Source organism: Euprymna scolopes, chromosome 7 (assembly GCF_053919585.1).
Source record: "Euprymna scolopes isolate OS-2025 chromosome 7, ASM5391958v1, whole genome shotgun sequence".
In the NCBI taxonomy this organism is placed as follows: Eukaryota; Metazoa; Mollusca; class Cephalopoda; order Sepiida; family Sepiolidae; genus Euprymna; species Euprymna scolopes.
Genome location: NC_136488.1, coordinates 148,098,436 through 148,126,374, shown reverse-complemented (window position 1 = coordinate 148,126,374; position 27,939 = coordinate 148,098,436). Strand labels below are relative to the sequence as shown.

Sequence of the window (27,939 nt, the reverse complement as noted above, 5' to 3'; positions counted from 1 at the left end):
GTACTGAAGTTATTAATTATCTTTAATGAATGATAAATATTTGTTTCGCTTTGATATCATTCTATATATATATATATATGAATGATGACCCCACAAATTTTTAACAAATTCATATCCTGTTGAGTTTAATTGTCTAAACGCAATTATGTTTACATTCTTTTGTATTTTTATTTTTTGTATTATCCATTTTATTGTGACGTATATGCATTATAGCAATCTTCACTTTCTCTTAGTCTTATTCTTTAAGTGATACTAATTATTTTAGTTCAAAATCTATCTTTTTTTCTATAAGACTCTTTTTTCGTCAGCCTCGTCCTCTTATTTATATACTTGTATTTGTACACACCGGAAACACTATACAGGGTTAGGAAAGACTACCGACCAGAAAAAGAAACCTTCATCAGTTTGTCTCTTCAGACAGTTCCAATGTTAAATATTGGTGAGTATGTTTTCTAGTATAAATATTAGCTAAAATATATTCACTTTGATAAATCAGATACTGTATTAAAAAAAAAAAAAACAGTATACATTTCATCACAAAAAAGCGATGGGGTTGAGCCTTCCTAAAATTGTTAGATATTGGTTGGGCAATGCCGAAAGATGTGCTAGTCGACGATTTATTATGATCGTTATAATATTTGTAAAAAGAGAATGTTATCATAGCGAAACAAATATTTACAGATTAAAATTATTTATATTAAGATGTTTTAATAGAAAAGAATGTTAGAACACAAGCAATAATTTAAAAATAAGTTGATCTCTAGAGTCTAACGTAGTCTTACGTAGAGATCACTTAAAGTGACGTGGACTTAGGGCAGAGCTTGAAAAACACGAATGATTTTTAGTAAAACATCGGGAGTGAAAGGAAACAGACACAGTCGGAGTCGAGAAGGAGAAAGACAGTCCACAGGCGATGATGGTTCACAGTAGAGGGAGTCAGAACGCGTAAGACAGCTTTCGAATGGAGAACATCAGTAATAAAATTGCTGAAAATACAATCCGATATTTGTTTTTTTTGGGGGGGGGGGAATAAATCTTCTTTTCTGAGGATCCATGAAACACGATCAAAGACAACTAGGTATGTTTCTCCGATTGGCTCGATGTTACAACCCCAGAGAACTGTTATTTGTCCTTTTTGTTGTAAACGTTACATGCCCGTTATTAAACTGTTTCTGTTAATATATCAACACTGCCGTAAGCGTTGTACGCGCATCAGTTCAACGAACAACAGAAAAACTAGATTAGACGAACACACGTACATATATACGTCATATAGATGACTGTAACACGTATATACAAATGTATATACACTCTATATACACACATTCATTAGAAGAACATTTTTTTACGACTAGACGATTCACGGGTTTAGACACACGTACATAATATACACTCCCCCCCCCCAGTATACAACGAAATAAGCAAATGTTTGCAGTAAATAAAGTGCATAAAATTTACTCAAATGTGACGTCAGATAGAGACCGTGTTGGGCGACATTTTTTTACTTCGTCTTGGTTGAAGCTTAGATGTGATAAGAAGCATTTTTAAGATAGTTCAACACAATATTAATAATTAAACGATAACCTTAAATTAAATTTATATTTCCCTGTCTTTCTCTGCCCTCTTATAACCTTGCAGTTTGCTGCATGTTTTGTAACAGTTTCAACAATTACACGTATGCGGGTGTTTATATGAGATATCTTCTTTTTTTTTTTCATAGTCAGTTCTTTTCGTCACCATCGTTCCGTCTAGTGGTTACTACAGAAATAAGTTTCTTTCCATGAAGAAAGAGGACGCAGGAGACGTTCACTGAGTTTTATTCAAGGTTTTATTCGGAAAGATTGGACTTAAGAAAGAGAGATCAGTGTTATCTTAACTAGATGTTTACTTCTTAACTTTATTTTTTAACTTATTGAAATGAGTAACGCACACAAACAGACATCAAGGTAACATCCGTCTTAGACTACACGTTTTCTACATTATTAGCGGAGTCTCATTCACACGGCTTCCCAGAGAGACTGACCTGAAAACCTTACTTTTTTCTCTGCTGGAAATTGTGACGTCATTCTTCATTATTTTTCTGTTTTGTCTACGGCGTTTGACCTCTGCCGTTTATGGCTTTTATTCAACCCTGGAAACGATTCTGTTTTATATATCTGATACGTAACTAATTTCATTTTCTAAGATCCTGTTGTATAGGTAAACCCTGCGTTTTTGTCACCCCAATTTTGCTTAAGTGCTCATAATTCCTAGTTGGCAACTTATTTCTCCCTCCCCCAAGTACTCTCCTGACTCCGTGAGGATATAACATACATGGTATGGCACACTTGTATTGCAGTTTTCCTAGGAGGTAGATATCGCTTTGTTTTTCTGGGGTGTCCAGTCACCCCAGCTGACTAACGTAGGTAATATTTTATGATTTATATATTTTTGTATTTTTCCAGTAGGAATGAAAATTTGTAGATATAAGCGCATATTATATATCATCAGTCTACTCTGTAATATATAATATGGAATTAATATGTTTTGGTATTTTCTTTATCATAAGCTTTGATAGGATTATTATTTTATTTACGATTTATTATTATTATTAATCTTGTTAATATGAGCTTATATACGGCACAATCACATTGACACACCGGTTCTTGCCAGATCACCAAAGTTAAGCAACATTGAGCCTGGCCAGTACCAGATGGGTGACCATTTGGAAAGACTAAGCGCTGTATGTACCTTCTGGGAAGGTTGGGTGTGGGGCCAGTACCCTCACCCTGTAAAAGAACTCTTTGCTACAAAAACATCTACAAAAGTTGTAGATGGCCTATGCCCCTACAGGGGCTCAAGAGCTATGGATGGAACTATGAGCTTAGCTAATGTAATATCTTAATTTTAGAATTTATTTTATTGTATTATTTTATATTAATATCAGCAAGCTACAAGTAATTCAAACAGTTTAGGGGACTGTAGATATATCCTGAACCAGCAGGATAACTATATTTTACAAAATGATAAGACTATAAACATTGGAACACCCAGGTGACTACCACAAAAATTAATTAATTAAACAATTAATGTAAGATGGGTTTTTTTATCACAGCTAACGAAATTGTCATCAGTTGATAGGATAACATGAGATAATAGCACACATGCATCAATGATGATGCTGAAGACGATGCTAATGAGAAGATCAGTCTCTCTGAAAAATCATGACTATAATCAGTGTTGCATAATTAATACATGTATGATATATATTTGTCATGGTTAAAGTTAAAATTTAACATTTTATTTCAATTATAATTAATGACACAAACATGCTGACACACCAGTTCTTGCCAGATCACCGAAGTTAAGCAACATTGAGCCTGGCCAGTACCAGATGGGTGAACATTTGGGAAGGCTAGGTGCTCTATGTACCATGCCGAGTCATAGAAATTTCCAGGTTAGTATCTGGAGGTGCGTTTAACTCACTGAGGGAAATACGCCCCTGAATTAAGACAGAAAGCAATGGGAAGCTACCGTCTTTACTTCTTCTTCCTGATATAACCCTATACCCCCGGTTCGCATCTGTCAGATCCTGGTTCACGGGAGCGTACTTGTGATATACCCCTGGCTGTGTTTATTGTTCCCGGCTCACAGGACCATAGATGCAACCCCACAGGGCTACACTCTTAATTTTCTGGTGGTGGACCCCTCAGAGTTACCAGACTCTCACTGGTCACCGAAAAATACTGCTCTACGGCTCAGGGCACGTGAAACATGCATGACCCTAAGTCTATGTGCCAACTATTATCTTTGGCCGTTCGTTGTCAAATGCTGGGGTTGAGTTCATCTTTCGTAGATGCTTTGATGAATGGCTTGTATGTTGCTCTTTTCAGCTGCAATTTGGCGTCGGTGCTGTAACAAAACGTGTTTTTATTCAACAGTTCAAAAAAAAAATAACTCAGAGCATTTCTTGTGGGCAAAACTAATTATTTTAAAGAAAAATTTTTGTGGTAAACTTGGTGCATGGAGAGCTAAGTTCCTCGAGTTCTCAATGACTTTCTGGTGCAGCTTGTATAACTAAAGTTCAATGAGTTAATTTCCCAGCTAAGAATAAGAGCTTTTCAACTTAGCTCTTATGGAGGTTTCTGCTCTCCACACCACCAGGTGGGAGGCCACAGCGCTGTACGCTCCTCAATGCTAACCAGCAAAAGACTCCTATTTCTAAAAAGACAATGGTTTTATTAAATTGGCTTCTTCCTCCTCTGTCATTTGAAGATTACTTCTTTCTTTTTGCCTCTGAACCTCTTCTTTCTCTTTCCCATTATTTTATATTCTTTTTCTTTTTTCTTTTCTTGTGAATTTCTTCTTTCTCTTTCGTATCCATATCTCTCTTCAATTCTCTTCTTCGCCTTTTCTCTCTTTCTCTTCAAGTCAATTTACTTTTCCCTTAAAGAACTGTATTATCTGTCCAAGCTAACTTATCGTTTGGTGGTCTGAAACTTAAATACAACAGGTGGACCAAATGACAACATCTCCCAGACACCAAAGCAGACATTTTGAATCTAAGTTATTGTACTTGTCTCCCTTAATTAGTTATCTAAAATTCATTTTTACCAAACCCAACTAGAAAAACAATTCCTTGTTCCAAAGAATCCTGTTATTAGATTTATATTTTCCTTTTATTGAAACAGATATTATTTCTCCGATGGATAGAATCTCATGAACATCTGTCTTTCCTTGACTAAATGTCAGCATCCGTCCCCCAAACCATACCTCATCTTCTCTCATCTTCATCTAGCTGAACGGGATCCCTGGTGTCGCCTGGGATCCCATTACACCAAGATTACCATGGTTCTACAATTTGGAGAGCCATGATTGCCGATGCTGTTAAAAAAAACAGTAAGGCCGTTGCATGCATGCATGCATAATTAACACTTTCTGACCTGAATTATGATATAGATGATTAAAAAAATATGTATTGTTAATTTTATATGGTGGCATATTGAATGTAAGCAATAGATAGTTGCAATCTCGAAATACTGAACTAATACGTACAAGGCGTGTTTGAATCAATTCCCACTTCATGTCGTTATATTCATTTATTGACAACTGAACAAATTAGTTCGACCAGGTCATAAAGGGTGATGATTGGGTTAAGTTAACACATTGTAAATTAATGTGTACATTGCATACTTAGATATGAACAATATATCCTTGCTAGAAAGTTACTCACACCTGAGAGTATCCTGTATCTCTACAAAGCCACTATAAAGCCACTATAAAGCCACTAATCGCCCATGCATCGAGTATCTGAGCTGGTGCATCTGCCACTAGTCTCTCGCTCCTAGAGAGTGTTCAAAAATGAATCATCAACCTAATAGATCCCACACTAGCAACCAAACTCCAATTTTGTCCTCTCGCCAAATAGTGGCATTTCATTTGTGACTTGTTATTTCGACAATAGCATATCCTGCCAATCCATCGAAATCATAATGGCCCTCCTGAGAACTTAAAATAATTAAGTCGAACAAACTCTTTGGCGATTTCTCTTTGCCAGACCAAACTACAGTCTTATAATGACAATTTGAAAAAAACAAAATCTCCCCAAAACAGTATCCAACATTTTCAGATTACATGCAGTCCAGTTACAACAGCAAAAACAATTCCCATCAGTGCGCATCACTCGCTTACATTTTTATTTTTTGTCTGTAAATCGTGGGGGGGGGGGGCGGAATATTATTTTGTTTTATAACACTATAGTTTCTTATATTAATAGACTAGCTTGGGTGCCTGGCGTTACCCGGGTGTTTGAAGGTGTGTGTTGAGCAAAAAAAAAAAAAAAAAGTGGTAGTAGGCGGGCAGGTTTGAATCTGTATCACGAAGGAGGAAAAGAACGTGAAAAAAAAAAAAAACGTAACGTCTTTGTCGTTGTGCCCATCACCAAACCGGAAGTGGCGAATGTTTAAATTAAGGCCAGTCAATCGAAAAGAAGAGATGACTTTCGAAAATATCGGCAAAAAAAGCGCCCCCTTCCCTGTTAAAAAGTGCCAAGTTAAGGGTGAAGAAATTAATGTTTTTAGCCAATTTTTCGATATTTTTCATCCGAAGGGTCGAGCTTCAAAACGATACCAGTCTCGTGAAAATCCGTGGCCTCTGTCAAAAGTTTTAAGCATACATACATACATACATACATACATACATACATACATACATACATACATTTAAACAGACAGGTGAGATTTAGATTATAGATAATTTATGTTCTATTTAAGTATTCCCCCCCTCTCTCTCTCTCTCTCTCTCTCTTTTACTCTTGTTCCTTATTTTTAACATCACTCTCCGTTCGATTCCTTCCTCAACTAAAAGCCAACAAAACCTACATTCTTCCACTTTGCCAAATCCACAGCAACAACACGACATTTAAATATCATTCCTTGCTGGGATTTCCCCATATATTCTTGTCAAACAAAATAAATAATACAAAACCCCAATTATAATGACATTAACAATGACTAACCAAAAAGCCTTCCAAAACCCAACTCCTGCTAAGGGCAGTTGGGGCTTTATTTAAGCATCATAATTAGCATTCTTCATGTTATTACATCTGACCGACACTTCACGCCAGATTAGGTACAATTTCAACCAATATTTTTGAACCTCTAAATGTTTATTGCTATTACTATTAATAACAGTAGTAGTACTTTTAGTAATAGTAGTAGTATTAGTAGGAGTAGTAGCAGCTGTATTTATATCGGAAAATTTTAACTCTTTATGACTCCTTCAAGATGCCAAGAGAGCTTTATGCTAATCTCTGGTTCTACTGTCAGTAATTTTCCTCACTCTTTATCTGTGCCAAAACCGAAACGTAGATTCTTTGAACAAAGCTTCTTTCTTAGAAGTGCACGCCAGTGGAACTCTCTTCCGTCTGCCTGTTTCCCACCTGACTACAAGTTGAATGCCTTCAAGTCCAACATAAACAAATTCCTGATAACCCGCCCCTCCCTTAAGTAAGACGCTTTCTCAAATCTCCAATACTAACGATTACTACGATACTATCCCATTGATTACTGCACACCCTTATCCCAATAACCCTTATCCCCAAGTGGCTTCCGGGCCTTGATAAGTGGTGTCTTCAGTAAAAAAAAAAAAAAAAAAAATCATTTTCACTTTTCTATGACACATCTGTTATGCCAAGACTGCTTCATGCCAAATTTCATGGAATTTTTCTAAATAGTTTTAATACTTAAATGTTTATTATTATTATTATTATTATTATTATTATTATTATTATTATTATTATTATTATTATCCTCATAATTATCATCAGTAGCAGTAGTAGTAAGATGAGGAGAAGGAAGAGGAGGAGTGGAAAAAAGAAAAATTTTGACACCTTATGACTCCTTCAAGATACCAAGAGAGCTTTATGCTAACTTTTGTGTAAAATTAATAAGAAAAAAATTAAAATAAAATGATGAGATACACCTGGACTTGAACGAGGGATCATTCAATCTGCAATCAAATGCTCTACCACTGAGCTATAACTCCAGATGACAATAAATCTGCTTTTTTTTTAAGAAGAAATGATTTGCTGCGATTTTATTATTTCCCTTAGTCAGTGTAACGTTAAATATTCCCCTGTAAAAATTCTTCATTTTTATCTATAAGAGAGAAAGACTATTTCTAAGATCGGATATTTTCAATTTTCGAAAATGATTTACTGAGATCTCATTATTTCCCTTGGCAAAAAAAAAAAAATTGCCAATGATAAGTGTTAGATGGAATAGATTCTGACCCAGAAAACAGCAATTCTTCCCTCTTTGTCAGAAACATTGCTTCTGGAATGTGAGGACTAAAGGACAAAATAAGGGAAGTGAGTTACGCGGCTGCCAAAAGTTTTCGGAAATGATTTGCTGAAATTTTATTATTTCCCTTGGACAGTGTAAAATATTCCCTTGCACGGTGTAATATGAGGAGCTAAAAAAGATGCGACTTCAAGGTAAAACAGCAATTCTTCCCTCTTTGTCAGAAACACGCTCCTGGAATGTAATGACTAAAGGACAAAATAAGGGAAGTGAGAGTTACGTGACTGACGAAAGTCAATCCAAGATCAACTTTCTATTCTCATTACTATTAGCTCAAATGGTGTGTACTGGAGCGTTGGAGAAACCTCTAGTCATTTGCAATCTCGTAACTACCGCTAGTTACGATTAAAGAAACAGTATAATAATAACGTGTATGATTACAGTTAAATGGAGAAAGCAATGATAACAATAATAATATTTGTTTGCTGTAGTGTTGATGATTGTGATGATTGATTTTATACTGTTGTGATGATGACTTCAGGTGTGTTGGCCTCTTCATTATATTGATGAGAAAGAGTTAAAAGAAAAAAAAAATGAAAATTGCATTCGTGAGAATCTGGTTGATTGCGCTTGGTGATAACATTGGTGAAGATAATGACACGGCATCAACGCAGGTGGTGATGCTGGCGATGATGATGACAGATACCCGGGCATTTGCTAATAATCATGATGACAAAACGGTGACAAGGCTTTTGCTGCCAGTAGTGAAAGATGATGAAAAGAATGGAGTCATGATGATGATGATGATGATGATGATGATGATGATGATGATGATGATGATGATGATGATGACGGCGCTTATCATTCATCATCATAATTGTCATCCATCATATCTCTCCCTTCTTTCCTCCTTTACTATTGCCTTTGTCATTATGGATGCCAGGGTGAATCACAAGGTGTCTTGCTGTTTATCTGTTGTCATTATTAGGAGGAGGAGGAAGAAGTGGTGGTGGTAGCGGTGGGCAAGTCAGCAGACAAGTGAAGCTGGTAGAAATACCAGGATGTGGTGCCTTTACCCACCCTCATTTGGTTTCCGTTTCTTTCTCTCACAATTTGATGAAATGAAATACTCCACCCACCGTTTGATTTGGCAACCTGTGAATCCCTTCAGAGGCAGACATTGTTTGGGAGGCTGCAATGAAGAAATGACTTTTCTCACCATCATTCCCCTTTTCTCTTTTTCTTTTTTTTTTTTTTGTTATATCCAATTTCCTTCTCTCTCTCTCTCTCTCTCTCTCTCTCTCTCTCTCTCTCTCTCTCTCTCTCTCTCTCTCTCTCTCTCTCTCTCTTGTTTTTATCACTTCTCTGTTATTTTATTTTTTCTCTTTTTCTTTTCTTTTTGTTCATTTATTTATTTATTTTTGGACTCTTAATTTGGATCTCTCATATTTCTTCTTTTTCCTTTTGGATTTCTCTCTTTTATTCGTTTTTATGTCTCCCTGTATTTTTCCTTTTTCTCTCTGTTTCTCTATCCAACAATCTCTTCCTCTTTCCCCTTGCTCTCTCTCTCTCTCTCTCTCTCTCTCTCTCTCTCTTTCTCTCTCTCTCTCTCTCTCATTCTTTGCTTTAAAAATTTTAACGTTTCCTTCTCTCCTTTTTTTCTCTTTTTATCACCCCCTCCCTCTTCTACCATCATTTTTTTTTTTGTTCTTATTCTTTTCTTCAGGGGATTTAGATTTTTCATTCCTTTTCCTCTCCTTTCTGCTCCTCCTCTCTCTCGCTCTCCCTCTTCTTTCTTTTTCTCTCTCTCTCACACACACACACACACACACGCACACACACACACACGCATACATTCATTTATTTTACTTTTTGTGTACTTTAAAACACTAAACCTAACCCTAATCCCATTCTCCTCCACCTCACCCACTCACATATCCCTACTCTTGCTCATCCTATGGTGTAATCAAGTCGCCCTCTTGTGTTCAACACACACACCTTCAATTCGTTTGTACTGTGTCTCAAACTCTGTTCCGGGATCAGGGAAGTATGACTAATATCAAAGGAAGGAGAAAGGAAGAAAAAAAATGAAATTCCTTTAAAAGCAACACGATTTTTATTCCTTTTCATCATTCATCATTTTTCTAGATTCGGTGGGGGTGGGGGTGGAATAGTGAGATGTAGAGTTTTTAATTCCTGTCATTTGTATGAAAGAAGAAGAAAAAAAAACGTAATTAGGAATTGTTTTTATCAATGATCATCATGATGATAATGACAATGATCATCATGATGATAATGACAATGATCATCATGATGATAATGACAATGATCATCATGATGATAATGACAATGATCATCATGATGATAATGACAATGATCATCATGATGATAATGACAATGATCATCATGATGATAATGACAATGATCATAATGATCATCATGATCATAATGATCATCATGATGATAATGATCATCATGATGATAATTACTTCTATGAACTGGAGAAATTTCTGCATGTCTTCACAATTTACTCATTTATACAAATATGAGAGATGCCTGTGTTTATAACTGTGTGTGTGTGTGTGTGTGTGTGTGTGTGTGTGTGTGTATGCACATGACTGTATGTGTGTGTGTGTGTGCGCGCATGAATGTGTATGTGCAAGTGTGTGTGTGTAACTGTGCGTGCACAGGTGTGTGTAACTTTGTGTATATATCCACATATATGTGTGTGTGCATGTGTGTGTGTGTGTGACTGTGCGTGCACAGGTGTGTGTAACTTTGTGTATATGTGTGTGTGTGTGCGCGCGTGACTGTGTGTGTGCAAGTGTGTGTGTGTGTGTGTAACTTTGTGTATATATGCACATATATGTGTGTGTGTGCATGTGTGTGCATGTGTGTGTGTGTGTGCGCACATGACTGTGTATGTGCAAGTGTGTGTGTGTGTAACTGTGCATGCACAGGTGTGTGTAACTTTGTGTATATATGCACATATATGTGTGTGTGCATGTGTGTGCGTGTGTGTGTGACTGTGCGTGCACAGGTGTGTGTAACTTTGTGTATATGTGTGTGTGTGTGTGTGTGTGTGCGTGTGCGTGTGTGTGTGTGCTTCCTAACAACTTTTACAGGTGCAGACTGTGAGCTACGGGTGCCAGGTTCGAGCTCTATTGGACTAACAACAACGTCACTTTCACTAATATCCTTAGAAAAGGTATGAATTCATATATCCTCCCTACAGACATGGATCAAATATTAGAATAGACTAGACTTTCAAATAGTGTTGGGATGATTAATCGGAATCGGGAATCGAAAAAATCGCAAATTTTGAGGGTATCGGAATTGGTATCGGAATCGGAAAAAATTTGTGCATATTTTCCGATGCCAAAAGTGATTCCTTTAATTATCCTTTTTTATTTGATTTTGTTTAAAACAAAATGTTCCGCTGTTGGTAGTGATAATAAAATAATAAATATTTATTGATTTTAAACTTCCAGTAAAACTAAAATCTACAGATCATCCCCCACAAATGTTTTTATGTTTGAGAAAATATCTGCACATTTAACATGTGTTTTTACGATAATCATTAAAAAATAAAAGCTTTATAGTTAAATATTTAGAGATTTATGAAGAATCAGAATCGGTAATTGTATCAGAATCAGGAATTTAACACAGAATCTGTAATTGTATTGGGACCAGGAAAAATAATGGTATCGTCCCATCACTACTTTAAAACCCTGAAATAGCATCCGCCTTTCTCTGCTTATCTTGGTATAGTTTCCAGTCATCCTGGACTTCTCACAAGGAAATACAAAAATCAGTATTTAGTATAATTTAGTTGGTATACTATTGAATTTGAAACATTTACTTTTTAAATTCTGGCGACTTGGCCCCTTACAGAGGAGGACATTAATAGAATTTCTGGGACAGATGTGCTAATAGTAAGGTAGATGTGTGGTGTAAGTTTCAGGAATAGGAAGTCATCAGAAGAGTTGAGGAATAGATTACACATTCGCAATGTAATTGATGTTTTGTGCCAGAATAGATTGATGTGGTATGGACATGTCAAAAGGATGGATAATGTAAATCCAGTCAATACTGTTTCAAGTAAATTAATTGTTTGAAATAAAATCAAAACGAAAAAGAAAGAATAATTATATGATGATTTAGAATTGCTTTTACAATTTTTTTTTTTTTTTTTTTGCTTGTTGTTGTTAGTAATTAATTACAAATTCCCAACATAGTTAATGTTTTGTGCCAGAATAGATTGATGTAGTATGGACATATCGAAAGGATGGATAATGCAAATCTAGTCAGCAGATGTAGATTTATTAAGGTTGATGCATTAAGGAGGAGGGGTAGATCATGTAAGACATAGGAAGTTGAGATTACGACTAAGCCTTGCACAAGAGCAAGAGTCCTGGAGAAGAGCCATCAGGCAAAACCGTCCAACCCATGCTAGCATGGAAAACAACGACGACGACGACGACGACGATGATGATGATGATATCAGTTTTTAACCTACTTTTAGAAATTCCTTCTCAAATATTGAGTAGACAGATTTTTTTTTTTCATTTTTATAATCTCAAGATTTATCCTTAAATAGAAAAAGCAATATAAAACAACTGAATACGATGATGATGAAAAGTAGAGTTTGTTTAAAAACAATATTTGATGGACAAATTTAGTTAAGGCATCGATCTTCCCACATTCTACCTAACTAACTCTGAGCTAAATATAACAATGTTTGGTTTTTGCTCAAAATTAACCCTATCTTAAAAAATAAATAAATAAAAACTTGTATGATACACATACCTGTGACAAAATAGAAATATATTTAAAAAAAAAAAATCATGTAAATTGATCAAGTAGTTTTATTTTTATATTAGAAAATAAAATCTTATGAGTATTTGGAGGGGTGACCATCTTGGCCGGCATTCTGAAAGAAATCTAAAAAAAAAAAAAACAAAAAAAAAAAAACAAGGGAGATAACCCAATAATTATTGATCATGGAAACGAACGTTAAAGTCATGATAATGCAGTTAGTGTTTAAAATGTGACAATATTTATTGAGAGAAAGATGTTTCACGATGTTTAAATGCATGTGTATAAGCTGTGTTTGTGCTAGAATGAGAGTTTTTATGTTAGTGAAATGTCCCGCACACTCACTTTATGTAATCAAAAAGTTTCTGGCGTATTGAGATATAAGCATGATTTAATCAGAGGTAGAAGTTTAGTTGTGCTGCTGAATGTCTCGCTTGTTTACATCCAAAGGGTGTGAACGGGCTTTATATCAAGCTTTATATCAAAGATGCTGTTTGTGATTGTTCCTTTAAGGTGGCTGGTTAATGTGTGCAAGGCCGATGCTTGATGTCTGGTTGAGTTTCACAGGCATGGCGAATGTAACAGGTAGTATTTCTTTAACAGAGATTCTTGTTCCATTCATGCTGCATCAATTTATGTTGAGTTTAACAAGGCATGCAGGATGATTGCCGGCAACCTGAAATCGACCAACCTGCCATCTGTCTACAGGCTGCCTGGAATCACTCTGCTGCTGATTCATCATCAGGCGATAGCAAAGGTAGAGCATGATAAGCAGAGTAATGACAATTGCCATCCGCGACATGGACATGAAGAGGTATCGCAGCAATTACTATTCCACTAGAGCTTCGCCACTATCACAGACCTCACAAGCTGAACAACACCATCATCCTTCCATCTACATCTGTAGAATGAATCTATTGAAGATGACAACAATGCAGTTTTTCCAGCACTGAAAGAAGATCTCTCTGCTGAACTTTTTCTTTTTTTTTTTTATTTATTACATTTTCAACCCAAACAAGGCACATTGCCACTTTGGTGTAGGGAGCTACTATCAGGGGCAGCAACTACTGGGGCACTATGTTGGCATATGTCGGTTCACGTTACACTTGAACTTCTGCATGTCAGTACAGTTGGGGAAGCAGGGACCTGGAATGGAATTCCAGAGTCTAGCGGTTCTGGGGAAGAAACTACTGGAGTAAAAAGATCTTTTACATCTAGGGATCTCTACTGTGTGGGGGGTGGGATTTAGTTGCCTGTCGGGTTTGAACTTCTTCAGAAAGAGTGTGCAACACTCAACCAGGCCTGAGCGAAGGTTGTCAAGACACAGGACAACCTACACAAGTGAGGCTATGTCTCTGTGGTGCTAATGTCACAAACCATCACATATCCTCATAGACTGTTCCTTGAGCAAGGTGTTCTCTGACATGGACCTGAGAGATGTCTCAGACACTGCCTGACGATAGATCTCATGATGGAGTGAAACGCTATGATAATGAACATAGATTCTAGCTGAGATCAAAACTATCCGAATGTCTTGGTAGGAAATGTATGAATTATTTTACCCTAGAGTTGTGATGTATTGGTAACATCTGGTAACAGTCTAGTTAGTTGTTTGATTACTTTAACTCTTATGGATAACTAGCAGGGCTACCTAGTGATGCCCGGGACCCATAAGGAACTAAATAAAACATGTTAAATAATGTCAAGTTTCTCACCCCCACCCCACCCCACACAGAAGAGAAATTCCTTTTTATTTTTACTAGCCTGAGTGCCCAGCGTTGCACAGGTGTTTGGGGGTGTGTGTTGAGAAAAAAAAAAAAGTGGTAATAGGAAGGCAGGCTCGAACCCGTACCATGAAGGAGGAAAAGAACGTGAAAAAACCCCCAAATATGTGACATCTTTTCTGTTGCGCCCATCGCCAAACCGAAAGTGACGAATGTTTAAATTAAGGCAAGTCAATCGAAAGTATTGGCGAAAAAAGTCACCCCTCCCTGTAGAAAAGTGCCCAGTTGAGGGTGAAGGAATTAATATTTGTAGCCAACTTTTCGATATTTGTCGTCCAAAGGGTCGAGTGTCAAAACGGTACTGATCTCATGAAAATCTGTCGCCTCTGTCGAAAGTTTCAGGCAGACATACATACATACATACATACATACATACATACATACATACATACATACATACATTTAAACAAACAGGTGAGATTTATATTATAGATGTGAGTCTGAAAACATCAAAACTTAGGTCTTCAGAATGCTACTAAAAGCACTAAATAAAATTCAGGATACATCCAGAGTAATACTAAAACTAAGTTTCTCTGACCTACCCATTTCTTTGTTGCAAAATGAAAACAGTTAAGAAACGATAAATAAAATCTGGAGTTAGCGTCTTTAAATTTAAAAAAAAAAAAAAAAAAAAAAGAAAAGAAATGCTGATTCATTTAACATTAAAAATCGTGTTTGATTTCTTGATAACATTCAAAGATGCAAATGGTAAAGAATGAATCTTTTTTTTATCTAAATTTTAGATAATATTTTTCTGGGGCGACGGCAATTTAAAAAATACCAACTTTGTAGGGGTTTGTTGTATATTTTCAAGTTTGGACATACAAATACGAACACACAAACGACTGCCCTTTATATAATAGACTAGCCTGGGTGCCCGGCGTTGCCCGGGTGTTTGGAGGTGTGAGTTGAGCAAAAAAAAAGTGGTAGTAGGCAGGTAGGCTCAAACCCGTACCGTAAAGGAAGAAAAGAACATGAAAAAAAAAAAAAAAACGTGACATCTCTGTCGTTGTGTCCATCGCCAAACCGGAAATGGCGAAGGTTTAAATTAAGACTAGTCAATCGAAAAGAGGGGATGACTTTCGAAAATATCAGCGAAAAAAGCGACCTCTCCTTGTAGAAAAGTGCCCAGTTGAGGGTGAAGGAATTAATGTTTTTAACCAATTTTTCAATATTTGTCGTCCGAAGGGTTTAGCTTCAAAACGATACCGATCTCGTGAAAATCCGTCGCTTCTGTCAAAAGTTTTAGGCAGACATACATACATACATACATGCATTTAAACAGATAGGTGAGATTTATATTATAGATTAACTGAAACACACAAGATAATCATGCTGACGGACCAGTTCTCATTAGATCTCCAAAGTTAAGCAACGTTGAGCATGGTCAGTAACAGAGAGGTAACCATTTGGGGAATACCATGTGCTGTATTTTGAGATGACAACTCTCAGAATTCTGTAGGAGTACCAGAAAAAATCATGGCAAAACATAGCACTCAAAGGCTATCCTACTAGGGTTACAGTGAAGCGATGAGAAACAGCTAAAACTTGTCAGATTATGTCAATGGTGGAGTGGACCAGTTCAACAAAGAATCATTGTGTTGTCTATAGAAATCAAACAGATGGTATTAAAGAGTCTACAAATGCCATGTTACTAGAACTGTTTGATAGATGAATAAATACCTCGAATATTGGAGAAGGGTTTTACTCTCCTGTCTAACACATTGACTAATTGCTGAGTAATTGTTTTCTTCTTTTTTTTTTTTTTTACAAGGTAGTCACCACTTATCAAGGCCCGGAAGCCACTCGGGGATGAGGGTTATTTTTGTTAAGTAATCAGGTGGATAGCAACTCAAATGCATTCTGGGTAATAATATTGAGAAATGCATGGTCTCCAGTGAGTGCATGGTGAACGAGGCATAAACAAATGACTAAGTTCAACCCCTCCCCATTATTTAGCCCCCAAATCCTCAGGGGATGTCAAATCCTGGTGAAAATGAACAAACAGTGCAGTTTTAAGCCTTAGCATATGTAAATTTGAGTTCTGCACTATGCAAAAAAAAAAAAAAAATGACTGAGTCCATCATTTGCCCCCCCCCGCCCCCTCCCATTTAGCCCCAAAAGTCCCCAAGGCCTTAACATATTTAAATTTGAGTTCAGCATCATGCAAAACTGCTAAATAGACATACACAGAAAATTTTGGACAAATATGGTAAAACACTCCCAAAAATGGAGTGTTTTTATTAGCCCTAAAAGAGCCCCTGGGGCACACCCAAAAGTTATCGCAAAGTATAGACAAACAAAATTATATCGAAATCAGTTAGTTATAACTTTTCAGAAAGTTTTATAAAAATCCAAGGCATCAAGTACAAAAGTGTCAATTTTAGCTATTTTAACCCAAAAGGCATCCCGGAAAATCCGTTCTGTTACTTTTTTTTACTCATATCTTGTTTAATGTTTGTGCAACATTTAAAAAAATTCCAACACATAGTTATTGAGAAAAGTGTGGATAGACGACGGACGAGGGTGAATTTACAGGTTCAGCTTCCTTTTGTCGGGGGACCAAAAATGCTTGTTTTTAATTTCAAATTGTAGCTCCATGAATCTAAAGTTTTCAAGTAACATTTTTCTTTCAAATCTTAGCTTTATTCAATTCCTACTCCATTTTGAATAGTTCACTAGCAATATTTAGCCAATAGCAACGCCGGTCGTTCATCAGTCAGACAGTCGTTTTTGGAAGCTTATAATAGCTACGTTTATCAAATCAAATATAACTTGAGTAGCTTATTAGCAATAGTTTTATTTTCCAAATTTCAAATGGATTAAAACTTTTAATTTGTCCTTATAATTTTTCACACTCAATTAGTTGACCTCAGAAAAATGGATGAGAGTTTTGGGTTGCACCCTCTGCCGTTAAGTAACTTTAATTTCCAAACTCACATAGTAGTTGAGGGACCAAGTTGGGCTGTTCTCCAAAAACGGTCTCCCAGTAAGTTGTCTGGGAACCAACACGTTGTAGTTTTCAGCCGCAAAGCAGACAAAGAATAGAAAAGAACTTCAACGCGCTTTTTGTTTGTAACAACGGCATTTGTTTCCTCATTGTTACGACTGTGATGTCACCCACGTGATCTCAAATGTTCTCTCGAACATCATCCAAGCATTTAACGTGATCTAGAACGTATTCCACGTTTCTAATGTGATCGTTCATTTTTTTCTTTACTGGTGACGTCATTTTTCATGCCTTTGCATACATGCGTTTGTGCTCTGTTACATTCACAGCTGCATTAAACGATGCGAGAATTGCATAACTTTGGGCGGTTCCTATGCAGGGAGAGACTAATAACTGTGCCAAGTTTCGTTGCTCTACTACTGTGAGAAGTGGGTCAGGGACATTACTTATCAAATACCCCTTGCATTTCAACATCTATAAAAAATTGCCTGTCCTCAATTGGATATTTTTCTTCTTTTATATATATATATATATATAAGAACTAAATGAAAATTAAATTGCTACCATAAGTACTTACTATAGAATGTCATTGATTGATTTTGTTTTCATTAAAAATAATCTTATGTCGTTGTCCTATATTTATCAAAATAAAGCAATCGAAATATAAAAGAAACAATCTATTTTTATTGATTATGTCAAACAACGTTCGATTATTCTTTTGTGATTAATGAAAGTGAAGTTTTAAAGTATTGCTTCTGGCTAAATAATATATATATATAAATACATTAGATTAGTACATGAAGTTGAACGACATTATTTTTGCACCAACCTAATATAAATTTATAAATCTAATATATAAACGGCTATATGCCTGTCTGTCTGTCCCCATATTTTCAAACTTTATCTCCTCCGAAACATAAAGCCACAGAGCGGCGCTAGGGACCTCAAATGATTGGGTTTTTTACGGGCCATTCTTTTATGGGTCCTTAGTCTGTTAAAATTGTTTTCAAGAGGTCAAAAATGGGTCAGAATTAAAAAAAAGTCGTTAAAAATTTTGTACATTCATCTTAGTTTATTTTTTGATTTTTAATCGTCAATCGGCTTATAAGCGTGTTACGTTTCTTTCGAACCTACCCTATCTCTGGCCAGGTCTTTAGTTATCTCAAATGAATTCTTATCATTTCCTCTCATGTTTTCCTTCACTTTTCCCTTGTGAACTGAATCTGCTACATCAAGTGTTCTACATCAAGAACTCTCATCTGTTACATAAATGTGGCCATACCATCGAAGTCTCCTGTTCTACACACATCTCCCTATGCTGTTCACATTTGCTCAAAATGTTATCTCATGAGGGATTACTTTTCTAACCTAGGTATGCCTGTGTTTATATTCTTTTGGGGCTATAATGAACAGTGTCATGTTGGGACTACAAAACTATATATGTGACACTGATAATTAAAAACAAAAATACATAAATCCGGAAGTGGCTTGTGGTTCTTTTCAGTATGCCAATAAAAAGGACATGGGGGTATTCTTTAGTTCAAGACACTGAGGATAGGAGAAGAAAGAAAGAAACGACTGAAAGACAATATGAAACAACCAAGTTTCCATTAATCTATATATTAATAGGATAGCGTGTGTGTTATTTATTTTGTGTGTCACGCTTACATCCGAGTGACTGTCGTTTAATTGTTATGGAATTCCATTTCTTGTGATAAATAATTTTACCACGAATTCTTTGTAAGTTTTGGTTTCAGTCAGTTTCGATTATAGCTGAAGGAACTCAAGTCATATATATATATATATATATATATATATATATATATATATATATACATATGCACATATTTTTTCATAGGTTTTGGTTTTGGTTTCGATTCAAGCTGATGCATCCAAGTCATATGAATATATTTTTTATTTTTATTTTTTTTTACACAGGCATCACCACTTAATTTTTGAAATCGAAACTTTATAATATATAAAAATCGATATAACATAAACTCTATAATAATATATACGGAATCTACAAGAATTAAAATATCATATTTAATCATACTTTTCAACTGGGCTACGTCGGGTGTCCCTGCTAGCTTAGATAAATACTTTTGCCGTATTAACAAAAGAGCTACAATAATATCAGAGCATCTCCATTTACTCTGAACATCTATAGAATACTAACATCAATATATTACACATGACTCTCGGGTGTGTATCCGTTGATATCTTATATGCTTTTATATAGAGTAATGTGCTTCTCAGTTGATTAACTGTGTCTAACTGTGTCGGATATATACTCGAGAGTCAAAACAACGATAAGAATGTTCTGTCGTCGTCGTCGTCATCATCATCATCATCATCATCATCATCTATGTGGAATTTCCACAGGTCCTGTTAGTATATAGATATTTATTTACACAAAGATAAAGGAAATAAACATGCAAAGAAAGAAAAAAAAGATGAGGTACAACATAAGGAAGGAAATCGAAATACTATTTTAATATGACGGACAAAGATCACATGTAAACATATGAAGACAATCTATGAAAAAAAAAATGGGGTCTGACTTACAGTATGTTGCTGAGTGACAAAAAAAGAAATATCTATAATAAAGTTGCAAAAGTCCAAGAAAAAGAAAAGCACAATTTTCTAATTTTTAAATTTTTTTTTTATCAATTTTCTCATTATTTTACTGTAACTGGAGACGAAGCATTCTACCGGATGCTAGACATTTACCTATTATCTCATATAGTTTAATCGAGTGCAATTATTTGTATCTCTCTTGCATTTGGTTTATCGGATATATTTGTCAGTTGCAAGAGAAATCCAATTAATTGCACTTAAAAGGAACGGTTAGGACTCCCCAAAAGAGTTCTCAGTTGGAGTCTTTTGAAATAACAGGTGATTGTTTGGCATCCACCTCATACCCCATCCTCAGTAAAAACGAAAGGAAAAGAAAACTGACAAAAAAAAAATAAATAAAATAAACATTGTATTTTATTTATATAGATGACTAGAAAAAATACCTGTTCCAAGGCCAAGAAATTAATTCTCTGGGCAGAACAGTTTTGCCGCACTTTTATGTTCTCTTACAGCGATTAAAATCAATATATAATGGTACTAACTCTTATATCTAGAATCCTTATTCTAATTTTGATCAAAATCTATTGCATGATTTTGAAGCTTAAGCTTAAGGAGTCTTAAGAAAATGACTATGAATCAAATTGAATGAAAATTTGAAATATTTCAATTTTTAAATGGGAGATTGTGTTGATATTATGTCCCGCAAAAAAAAAAAACTTTTTTAAATACTTCAAAGAAACTGAAATATGAAGAAAATGCATCAACTGATATCTCATTACTAGGGCTAGGACAACAGCATATTCTTTTCATTGTTTTGACTCTCGAGTGTGTATCCGTTGATATCTTATATGCTTTTATATAGAGTGATGTGGTTCTCGGTTGATTAATTGTGTCTAATTGTGTCGGATATATACTCGAGAATCAAAACAATGATAAGAATGTTCTGTTGTCGTCGTCGTCGTCATCATCATCATCATCATCATCATCATCATCATTTTGCGCCCTCAGCCGAGATTGAACTCACTACACCCTTCCAGTATTCCCTATCTGTCATAGCACCCAAAAGATCTCATTGTATCCTATCTGGAAAAGTTCATTTTCGTGATCGATTGTGAGATGATGGTTGCCTCCACAGTACAAATGATGAAACAAGTTCATTTGTGGCATATGCACGATGCCCAGCAAACTAAACACTTCTTTTACAAACTGAGGTTGATACTCTCGGTAAGTCTCCATATATCATTTCTAGAGTTATCATAGCCCTACTCATTACCTACTGTTAAAATTTCACAAAAATCGGGTTTGCCTCCTTTATATAAAACTAAATTAAACTGACCGTACCCCACGTTTGGACCCGTTTCGTCTAGCAAATGTGTTTCAATAGTCATAATGATCAGTTAATTAGTTTAGGAGTGAATCATGTATATATAAATATATAAGCATATACACATACATAACTTTATATATAGATAAAAATGTAAATATCAGCTGATTCAATCATCAAAAAAAATATTCCTCTAAAGTGTTGATTCATTATAAACAATTTTACTTTAATCTATAATATAAATTCCACCTGTCTGTTTAAATGTATGTATGTATATATGTATGTATGCATGTCTTGCAAAGGTCTTGTAAGGTCTGGTGTGGACGTGTGTTAAAAGCACACAGATGTCTTAGCGTCATACTGTGCTTCTCCCAGACAAATCAACCCCACGTGCACGTCGTGATCACTGCCACACAGACGGGGCTCTGATAAACGGCGAGTGTCCTGCGCCATATAACTGGACCTCCACTGCCTTGTGGGCTAAGGTTCTTTTAACCAAAGGCTAAGGGTGAGGTAACCCTGACAGAAACCTCCAGAGGAGCTTAGGCCCTGTAAGCTGCAGCATACATGACCCACCAGCGTGTGGAATATGCTCTGGTGCCCAGCAACCTAAGTCCCAGTCATGGATAAAATGGCATGATGGGTGGAAAGGGCTCCATAAGCCGTGGTGAAGGCAACCTCTCTAGGAGAAGGAGCATCCTGATATAAAACCTGTGGCGACTGCTGCATCGAATGATGCTGACTTGATCTTCTTTTTGGTTCAATGTGGCAGTTGTTCAGAGAGTGGGATTGTCTCGATGCAAAGTCTTTCCTCACTATAAAAAGCTTCAATCACAGGCATTACTTGATATGTAACGGAATACACATTTTGCCATCAGTGTGTATCTCGATAACAAAAAGGCTGGCTGTAGCCTAAAACGGCAAACGGACACTCAATGAGGACTGATGCGGATATGGGTGTCAATAGAAATAAAGGCTCTGGAACATACAAGGTCTGGACTGGCAGGTGTTCAAGGCACCACAGCCTGGACCTGATCATCAGCAGATGTACAGGACTGTAGACGATTCATAGAAGTGACCGTCTGGCACGTGCTACTAGTGGCGCTCATGTCTGCCTCATTTGAGCCAGAAATGTATTAAGTAATGGCAATACTCGAAAACGAGTTTTCTGCCATCATGTCTTGCAAAAACTTTCAACAGAGGCGACGGATTTTTACGAGATTGGTATCATTTTGAAGCTCAACTCTTTGGACGACAAATATCGAAAAATTGGCTAAAAACATTAATCCTTCACCCTCAACTGGGCAGTTTTCTACAGGGAGGGGTAGCAAAAAATCGTTCCTTCATGACAATTTAGCCAAACACACATGCGCAAAAAACATTCTTTCTTGAATTAGTTTAAATATTAAAAATAAAACGACCTAATTTCGCTCACAAAACCAGTCGTTAAGTCTTAAGATTGCACGTTCGTGCCGAGATATCAGATATGTATATTTTTTTTCGATTTTTAAAGTTTTAATATTGAAACAGGGTTATTTATGCCATTTTTTCGTTTGTTTGTTTTTTTTATTTTATTTTTCCATCATGTTCACTGTTTTTTTTTGTTTTTCCAATTTTTTCAACATCGTTCGCTTATTCTTTATTTTCCATTTCATTTTCATCTACCCCCCCGCCACACACACACACACACACACACACACACACACCTCACCACACCTGGACAACGCCGAGTACTCCCACTAGTTTCTAATAACATTATATCTAAATTCTTGCAAATATTGATTCATATACGAAGATCGTTTTTTTTTGTTTTTTTTTACATAGGGGTCACCATTTATCAAGGCCCGAAGGCCACTCGGGGATAAGGGTTATTGCGTGTACAGTAATCAATGAGATAGTATTGTAGTAATCATTAGTATTGGGGGTTTTGATAGAGTGTCTTACTTGAGGGGGCGGTTTGTCAGGAGTTTGTTTATGTTGGACTTGAAGACGTCCAAGTTGTAGTCAGGTGGGAAACAGGCAAGCGGCAGAGAGTTCCACTGGCGTGCAGTTCTAAGAAAGAAGCTTTGCTCATGGAATCTATGTTTGGATTTAGGCACAGATAAAGAGTGGGGAAAATTATTGACAGTAGTTTCAGCCATGGAAATAACGATAAAACAAAGACAGGCTTGCAACGTCTCTTCTGTGGGAGAGAGGTTGCAAGGAAGAGAAAAGGGCATCCCCCACTAAACCACGAAGTCTATTTTGTACTCTGTCAAGACAGGATAGGCTGTTTTTAGCAGCTCCTGCCCAGATGTGGTAGCAGTACTCCATCCTTGGACGTACTTGGCTTTTATACAGATAGAGAATTGCATTAGTAGTGAGATATCTCCTGGAGCGGTAGAAGGATCCCACCATTTTCCCAGCATCCCTGCCAACAGATTTGATGTACATGTTCCATTTAAGATCAGGAGTAAAGGTCAACCCTAGAAGCTTGTCAAAACATGGAGCCTCCCCAAGACGAGAGCCATCCATTTCAATTGATGCCAGATGGGGATCAGAGCGTTGATGATGTAAAGATAGAAGCTTGGTTTTAGATGCATTAAAAGTAACCAACTCCAGATCGTTCCAAAAGCAAAACCTTCTATTTTTTTAACTGCTACTGCTACACACATTTACATACGAGACCCACACGTTGTATACAGTCTCCATCGCAAGAAACAGAAGACAAATAATAACTCAACTCATTTTTTCTTTTATAACAACATTTATTCTGTCATGCTCCCACCACACGTGACTTCTTGTTACGGCTGTAACGTCACTTACGTTATCATTTTCTCTAACGTGCTCCCTCTCCTTTTTATAGTCTTCTTCCTTACAGTGACATCATTTCGAATTTTGTATGCATTTGCATACACGTATCCACACTCTGTTACAGGGCTATAAAGATGGGAGTGGTACCATTAAAACGAGCGAACTTTTGTGCTCCAGAATTTATTTTTCTACAGTCACCACCATTCTCAATGCACTTTTGCCAGTGATGAACGATGGCTGTGTATGGGCATCTGGAGCGTATTTTATCATATGACGGTCGTTCCAAAAGTAAAGCTTCCCATTTTTTTTTAACCCGAAAAGTTGAGGAGCTACGAAAACGGGTGTGGTACCATTAAAACGAGCGACCTTTTGTGATCCAATATTTTATTTTTCTACATACTCACCACCATTCTCAATATACTTTTACTAGAAATTCAATGACGCATCCCTGCTTCTGACGCACGTATATGACGGGTTGCTTTCTTGGAGTCTCACGCAACAGAAAAATGAAACGTTCAAGTCATAAATGCATAAATTCAGTCATCCTAACAATGCAATTTGCAATCTCCTCTGATCCATTCGGACAAAATAAAAAAATAGAACGTGCCTTGTATTTGCATATGCGCGAGCCTTTTCTAGTCTCACACAAAACACACGTTCACATTTCAAGCCATATTACTTGTCATATACATACGCGCACACAAACATACGCGCCCACGTCCACACACGTACATATATTCACATTCACGTGCATATACACACACGCTAACGTACACACATGTACTCACACACGCGCACACATACGTCACTTCCTTTCAAAGGAAATCCACACATGCGCAAGAGACCACCGGAAACAAGTATAAAAGAAAGAGCAACAAGCGGCTTCTGCCTTTTAGGCCCAGCTTTGCGTACCTCACATCATTTGCTACTATGTGGGGCAAAAAGCTAACAGACCGTACGTACACATTCTCACTCTTTCTCTCTCTATCTACTACTGGTCCTTGAGAACACCTTTGCGTAGCTGACTTCTAACTGACGTCAACCCTCTATCCTTTTCTCTGTCTACACGCTGGATTATCATTCTCATTTCTTCTACCAATCTTGCAACAAACGATGGTTACACCTGTGATGACATGAAGACATGTTATATCTAAAACATTCATTCTTTCAACAGTAAATAAACGACGTTTAACTTATCCATCAATCGAGTTTTTGTTTCCTTCAATTCCATTCGTTTCATTATTCTTTTGTGGCGGGATTGGATTTATATGTCCTGGTCCCCTACACATAGGCTAAGTGAAATGTAGTTAAAGAGAATTGATTGTTGATAAAACAAGAATGGAGGAAGAAATTTAAAAAAAAAATCAGTTTTATTGCAAAAGGAAAATCATTGAAAAAGAAAAATATCAGATAATATTATTTTGAAAAGAAAAAAAAAATGGTGGTGTATTCATTGAAGGATTTTAATACATCTGTTTTTTTTTTTTTCTTTTTTTTTTCTTTTTCTTATGAACCCTGCAGATTTATTTGAAAGCAGGCAAAGCTGTTGTAATGAAAAGATAGAGAAAAGCAAAGAAAAGATTTAAAAAAAAAAGCTGGGCTCAGCATTGATTGGCTGATTATGAACAATATTTACTGCAGAATATTCCTATTAATTCTTTTTTCATCATTTCTCTTTCTCCCCTCCTCCCACTTTTATTTAGTTCACCTGAAAATACTTGTTATTGCAACATTTCCGCTCTATTGATTGGTTAAACGTCAACTTTTTATTGCAGAAATTGGCAATGACAATTCCAGTGTACAGTAATCAATAACTATAGGATAAAGATGCATTTCAGGGTAAAAAAAAAAAAGTAAAGTAAAATAAAATAAGCTGCCTTCAGTTTTGAAAAATTAGAAACAACAATCAAAATCCAGATTCTTAATTAACAAAAGAATAAAGAGGAAGGCAAGTTAAAGGTAATGCTGTCTTAAAAGAGTACAAAATCGTCTTTGTAATTATTTCTATTTCGAATTTGATTACTTGAGGGCTTCAATTTTGGAATCTTTAGGAAAAACGTTATGTTAACCTTTTGAATTGGAGCTTTTTTTTTTAATACTAGTCGAGATTCACCTTGACACTATTCTGGTAACCTAAACGTTGATTTGAAGCATAAGACCCTATTTTTTTTTTTTTTCGGTAATTTAGGAGATTAATCAACAAACAACTATACGAAAAAAATAAATATACAACAAATAAATGGTACCGTAGCCAATAAAAGTTAATTTTATGCCTACCTGGCTCATTTGTTTGCGTTTTCAAGTAGTTTTTATTGCTCTTTATTTAAAAAAAATAAGTCAGTTTTTCCGAGCGGATTTGAAAAAAAAAAAAACAAAAAAAAAAATGGTGGCATCTTCTTTGGAAAGCAAGCCTCGTTTTGAATTTTTTTTTTGGGGGGGGGGGTATTCTTTGCAAGAGTATAAACATCCCAACCTCTCCATGTTAAGAACGGCTTTCGAGGTTGGGGGTGTTTATTCCGAAAGCTGTTCTTAACATGGGGAGGTTGGGGTGTTTATACTACGCTGGGTACTCTTGTAAAAAAATACCAAAAAAATTCAAAACACCTGTAAACCTTCAAGTCAAAACGAGGTTTGTTTTCAAAGAAGAAGATGCCGCCATTTATTTTATTTTTGTTTGTTTGTTCCTTTTCAACGAGGTTCCAAGAGAAGTTTGAACTGTAGCGAACACGGTTCGAGCGTAACGGCAACATTACAATTGTAACAATTCGATGTTTATTGAAATTAAAATAAAAAGAATGCTAAGAGTAGATTTATGGTGGTTACCATAATGTGACTTTTGTTGGGTATGTCACCATTTCGGCGAGTCCCCCACTTGGGGAGTCGTCGAAATTAATAAGAAGACTTAGTGTCAGAACGGTCTAGAAACCGACCTCGGGATAATTATAAGAAAGAAACAAGGCATTTCAAAAACGAAACGGTTTTTATATACGTTTCATTATCATCATCATTATTATTATTATTATTATTATTAGTAGTAGTAGTAGTAGTCTTGGCTTCACTACAGGTTTGTAGACCCCCCCCCCCACATACACACACACTAACGGAGCAATGAATTTTGCGAAATATAATGATACTGGTGCAGTTTAAGAGCTGAAACTGATGTTTTATCAGCATCTTCTATCAGTTTCTATAAACAGTCGAGAAAAGACAGATGAAAACCTTGTGATTTCAAGATGAAAATGAAGCGACGTTATCAAACTGGAAAAATTAATTGAAAAATATGTATTTTTGATGAAGACACTATCAAACTGGGAAAATTGAGAAAACATCATTATTTAAATCAAGAAGAAAAGTTATCGTATGGTAATTTTAATGAAAAATATTTATCTTTTTTACAAAGAAAATATAATGAAATAACTGTTAGCAAATTTTATTTATTTACTTTTTCTTTCAGTGAATTTTTTTTACTGGTACAGCTTTACAGAGAAAAAATATCGAAACTTGAGTTGGTTTAAATGAGTGTAAGATCTCTACTTATCGAAATAGATTACTAAACCTTCAGTGCCTTCTTGTTGAATGATTGGCTGATGTTTCGCATGGTCTCTTTGAACCTTAGTGCTAAAAGTATGACTCTAAGCTCGATAACCACACATTCTTTTGAAGCCAATTAAGAGAAGTGTTTTCCCTGGTACTTATACCATGCTGATTACAATATGAGATGCAGATCGCATAACAAAATGTACCAAAGTAGATTCATGACACGTAGATAACAAGCCAAATCTGTACCCGAATCAACTGTGTCTCTAAGAACATAGATGCTGCACTCTCCCTAGATACAAGCGCCCAAGTACATGCATTTGCTGACTTTAATGTCTACCACAGTAATTGGCTTGGTTTCTCTAGTTACAG

General features: G+C 36.0%; 1 protein-coding gene across 1 annotated transcript in view; it reads left to right on the top strand.

Annotated features, from left to right (window-relative positions):
* The first annotated feature begins 323 nt into the window (after nucleotides 1–323).
* LOC145280047 (RAB7A-interacting MON1-CCZ1 complex subunit 1-like) overlaps nucleotides 324–27,939 on the top strand; it is a 94,427-nt gene continuing 66,811 nt past the window's right edge. Inside the window, exon 1 of the mRNA XM_080131728.1 lies at nucleotides 324–439. Coding sequence (XP_079987854.1) covers nucleotides 427–439 — 13 coding nt within the window. The 5' untranslated portion in view covers nucleotides 324–426. The remainder of the gene's footprint in view (nucleotides 440–27,939) is intronic.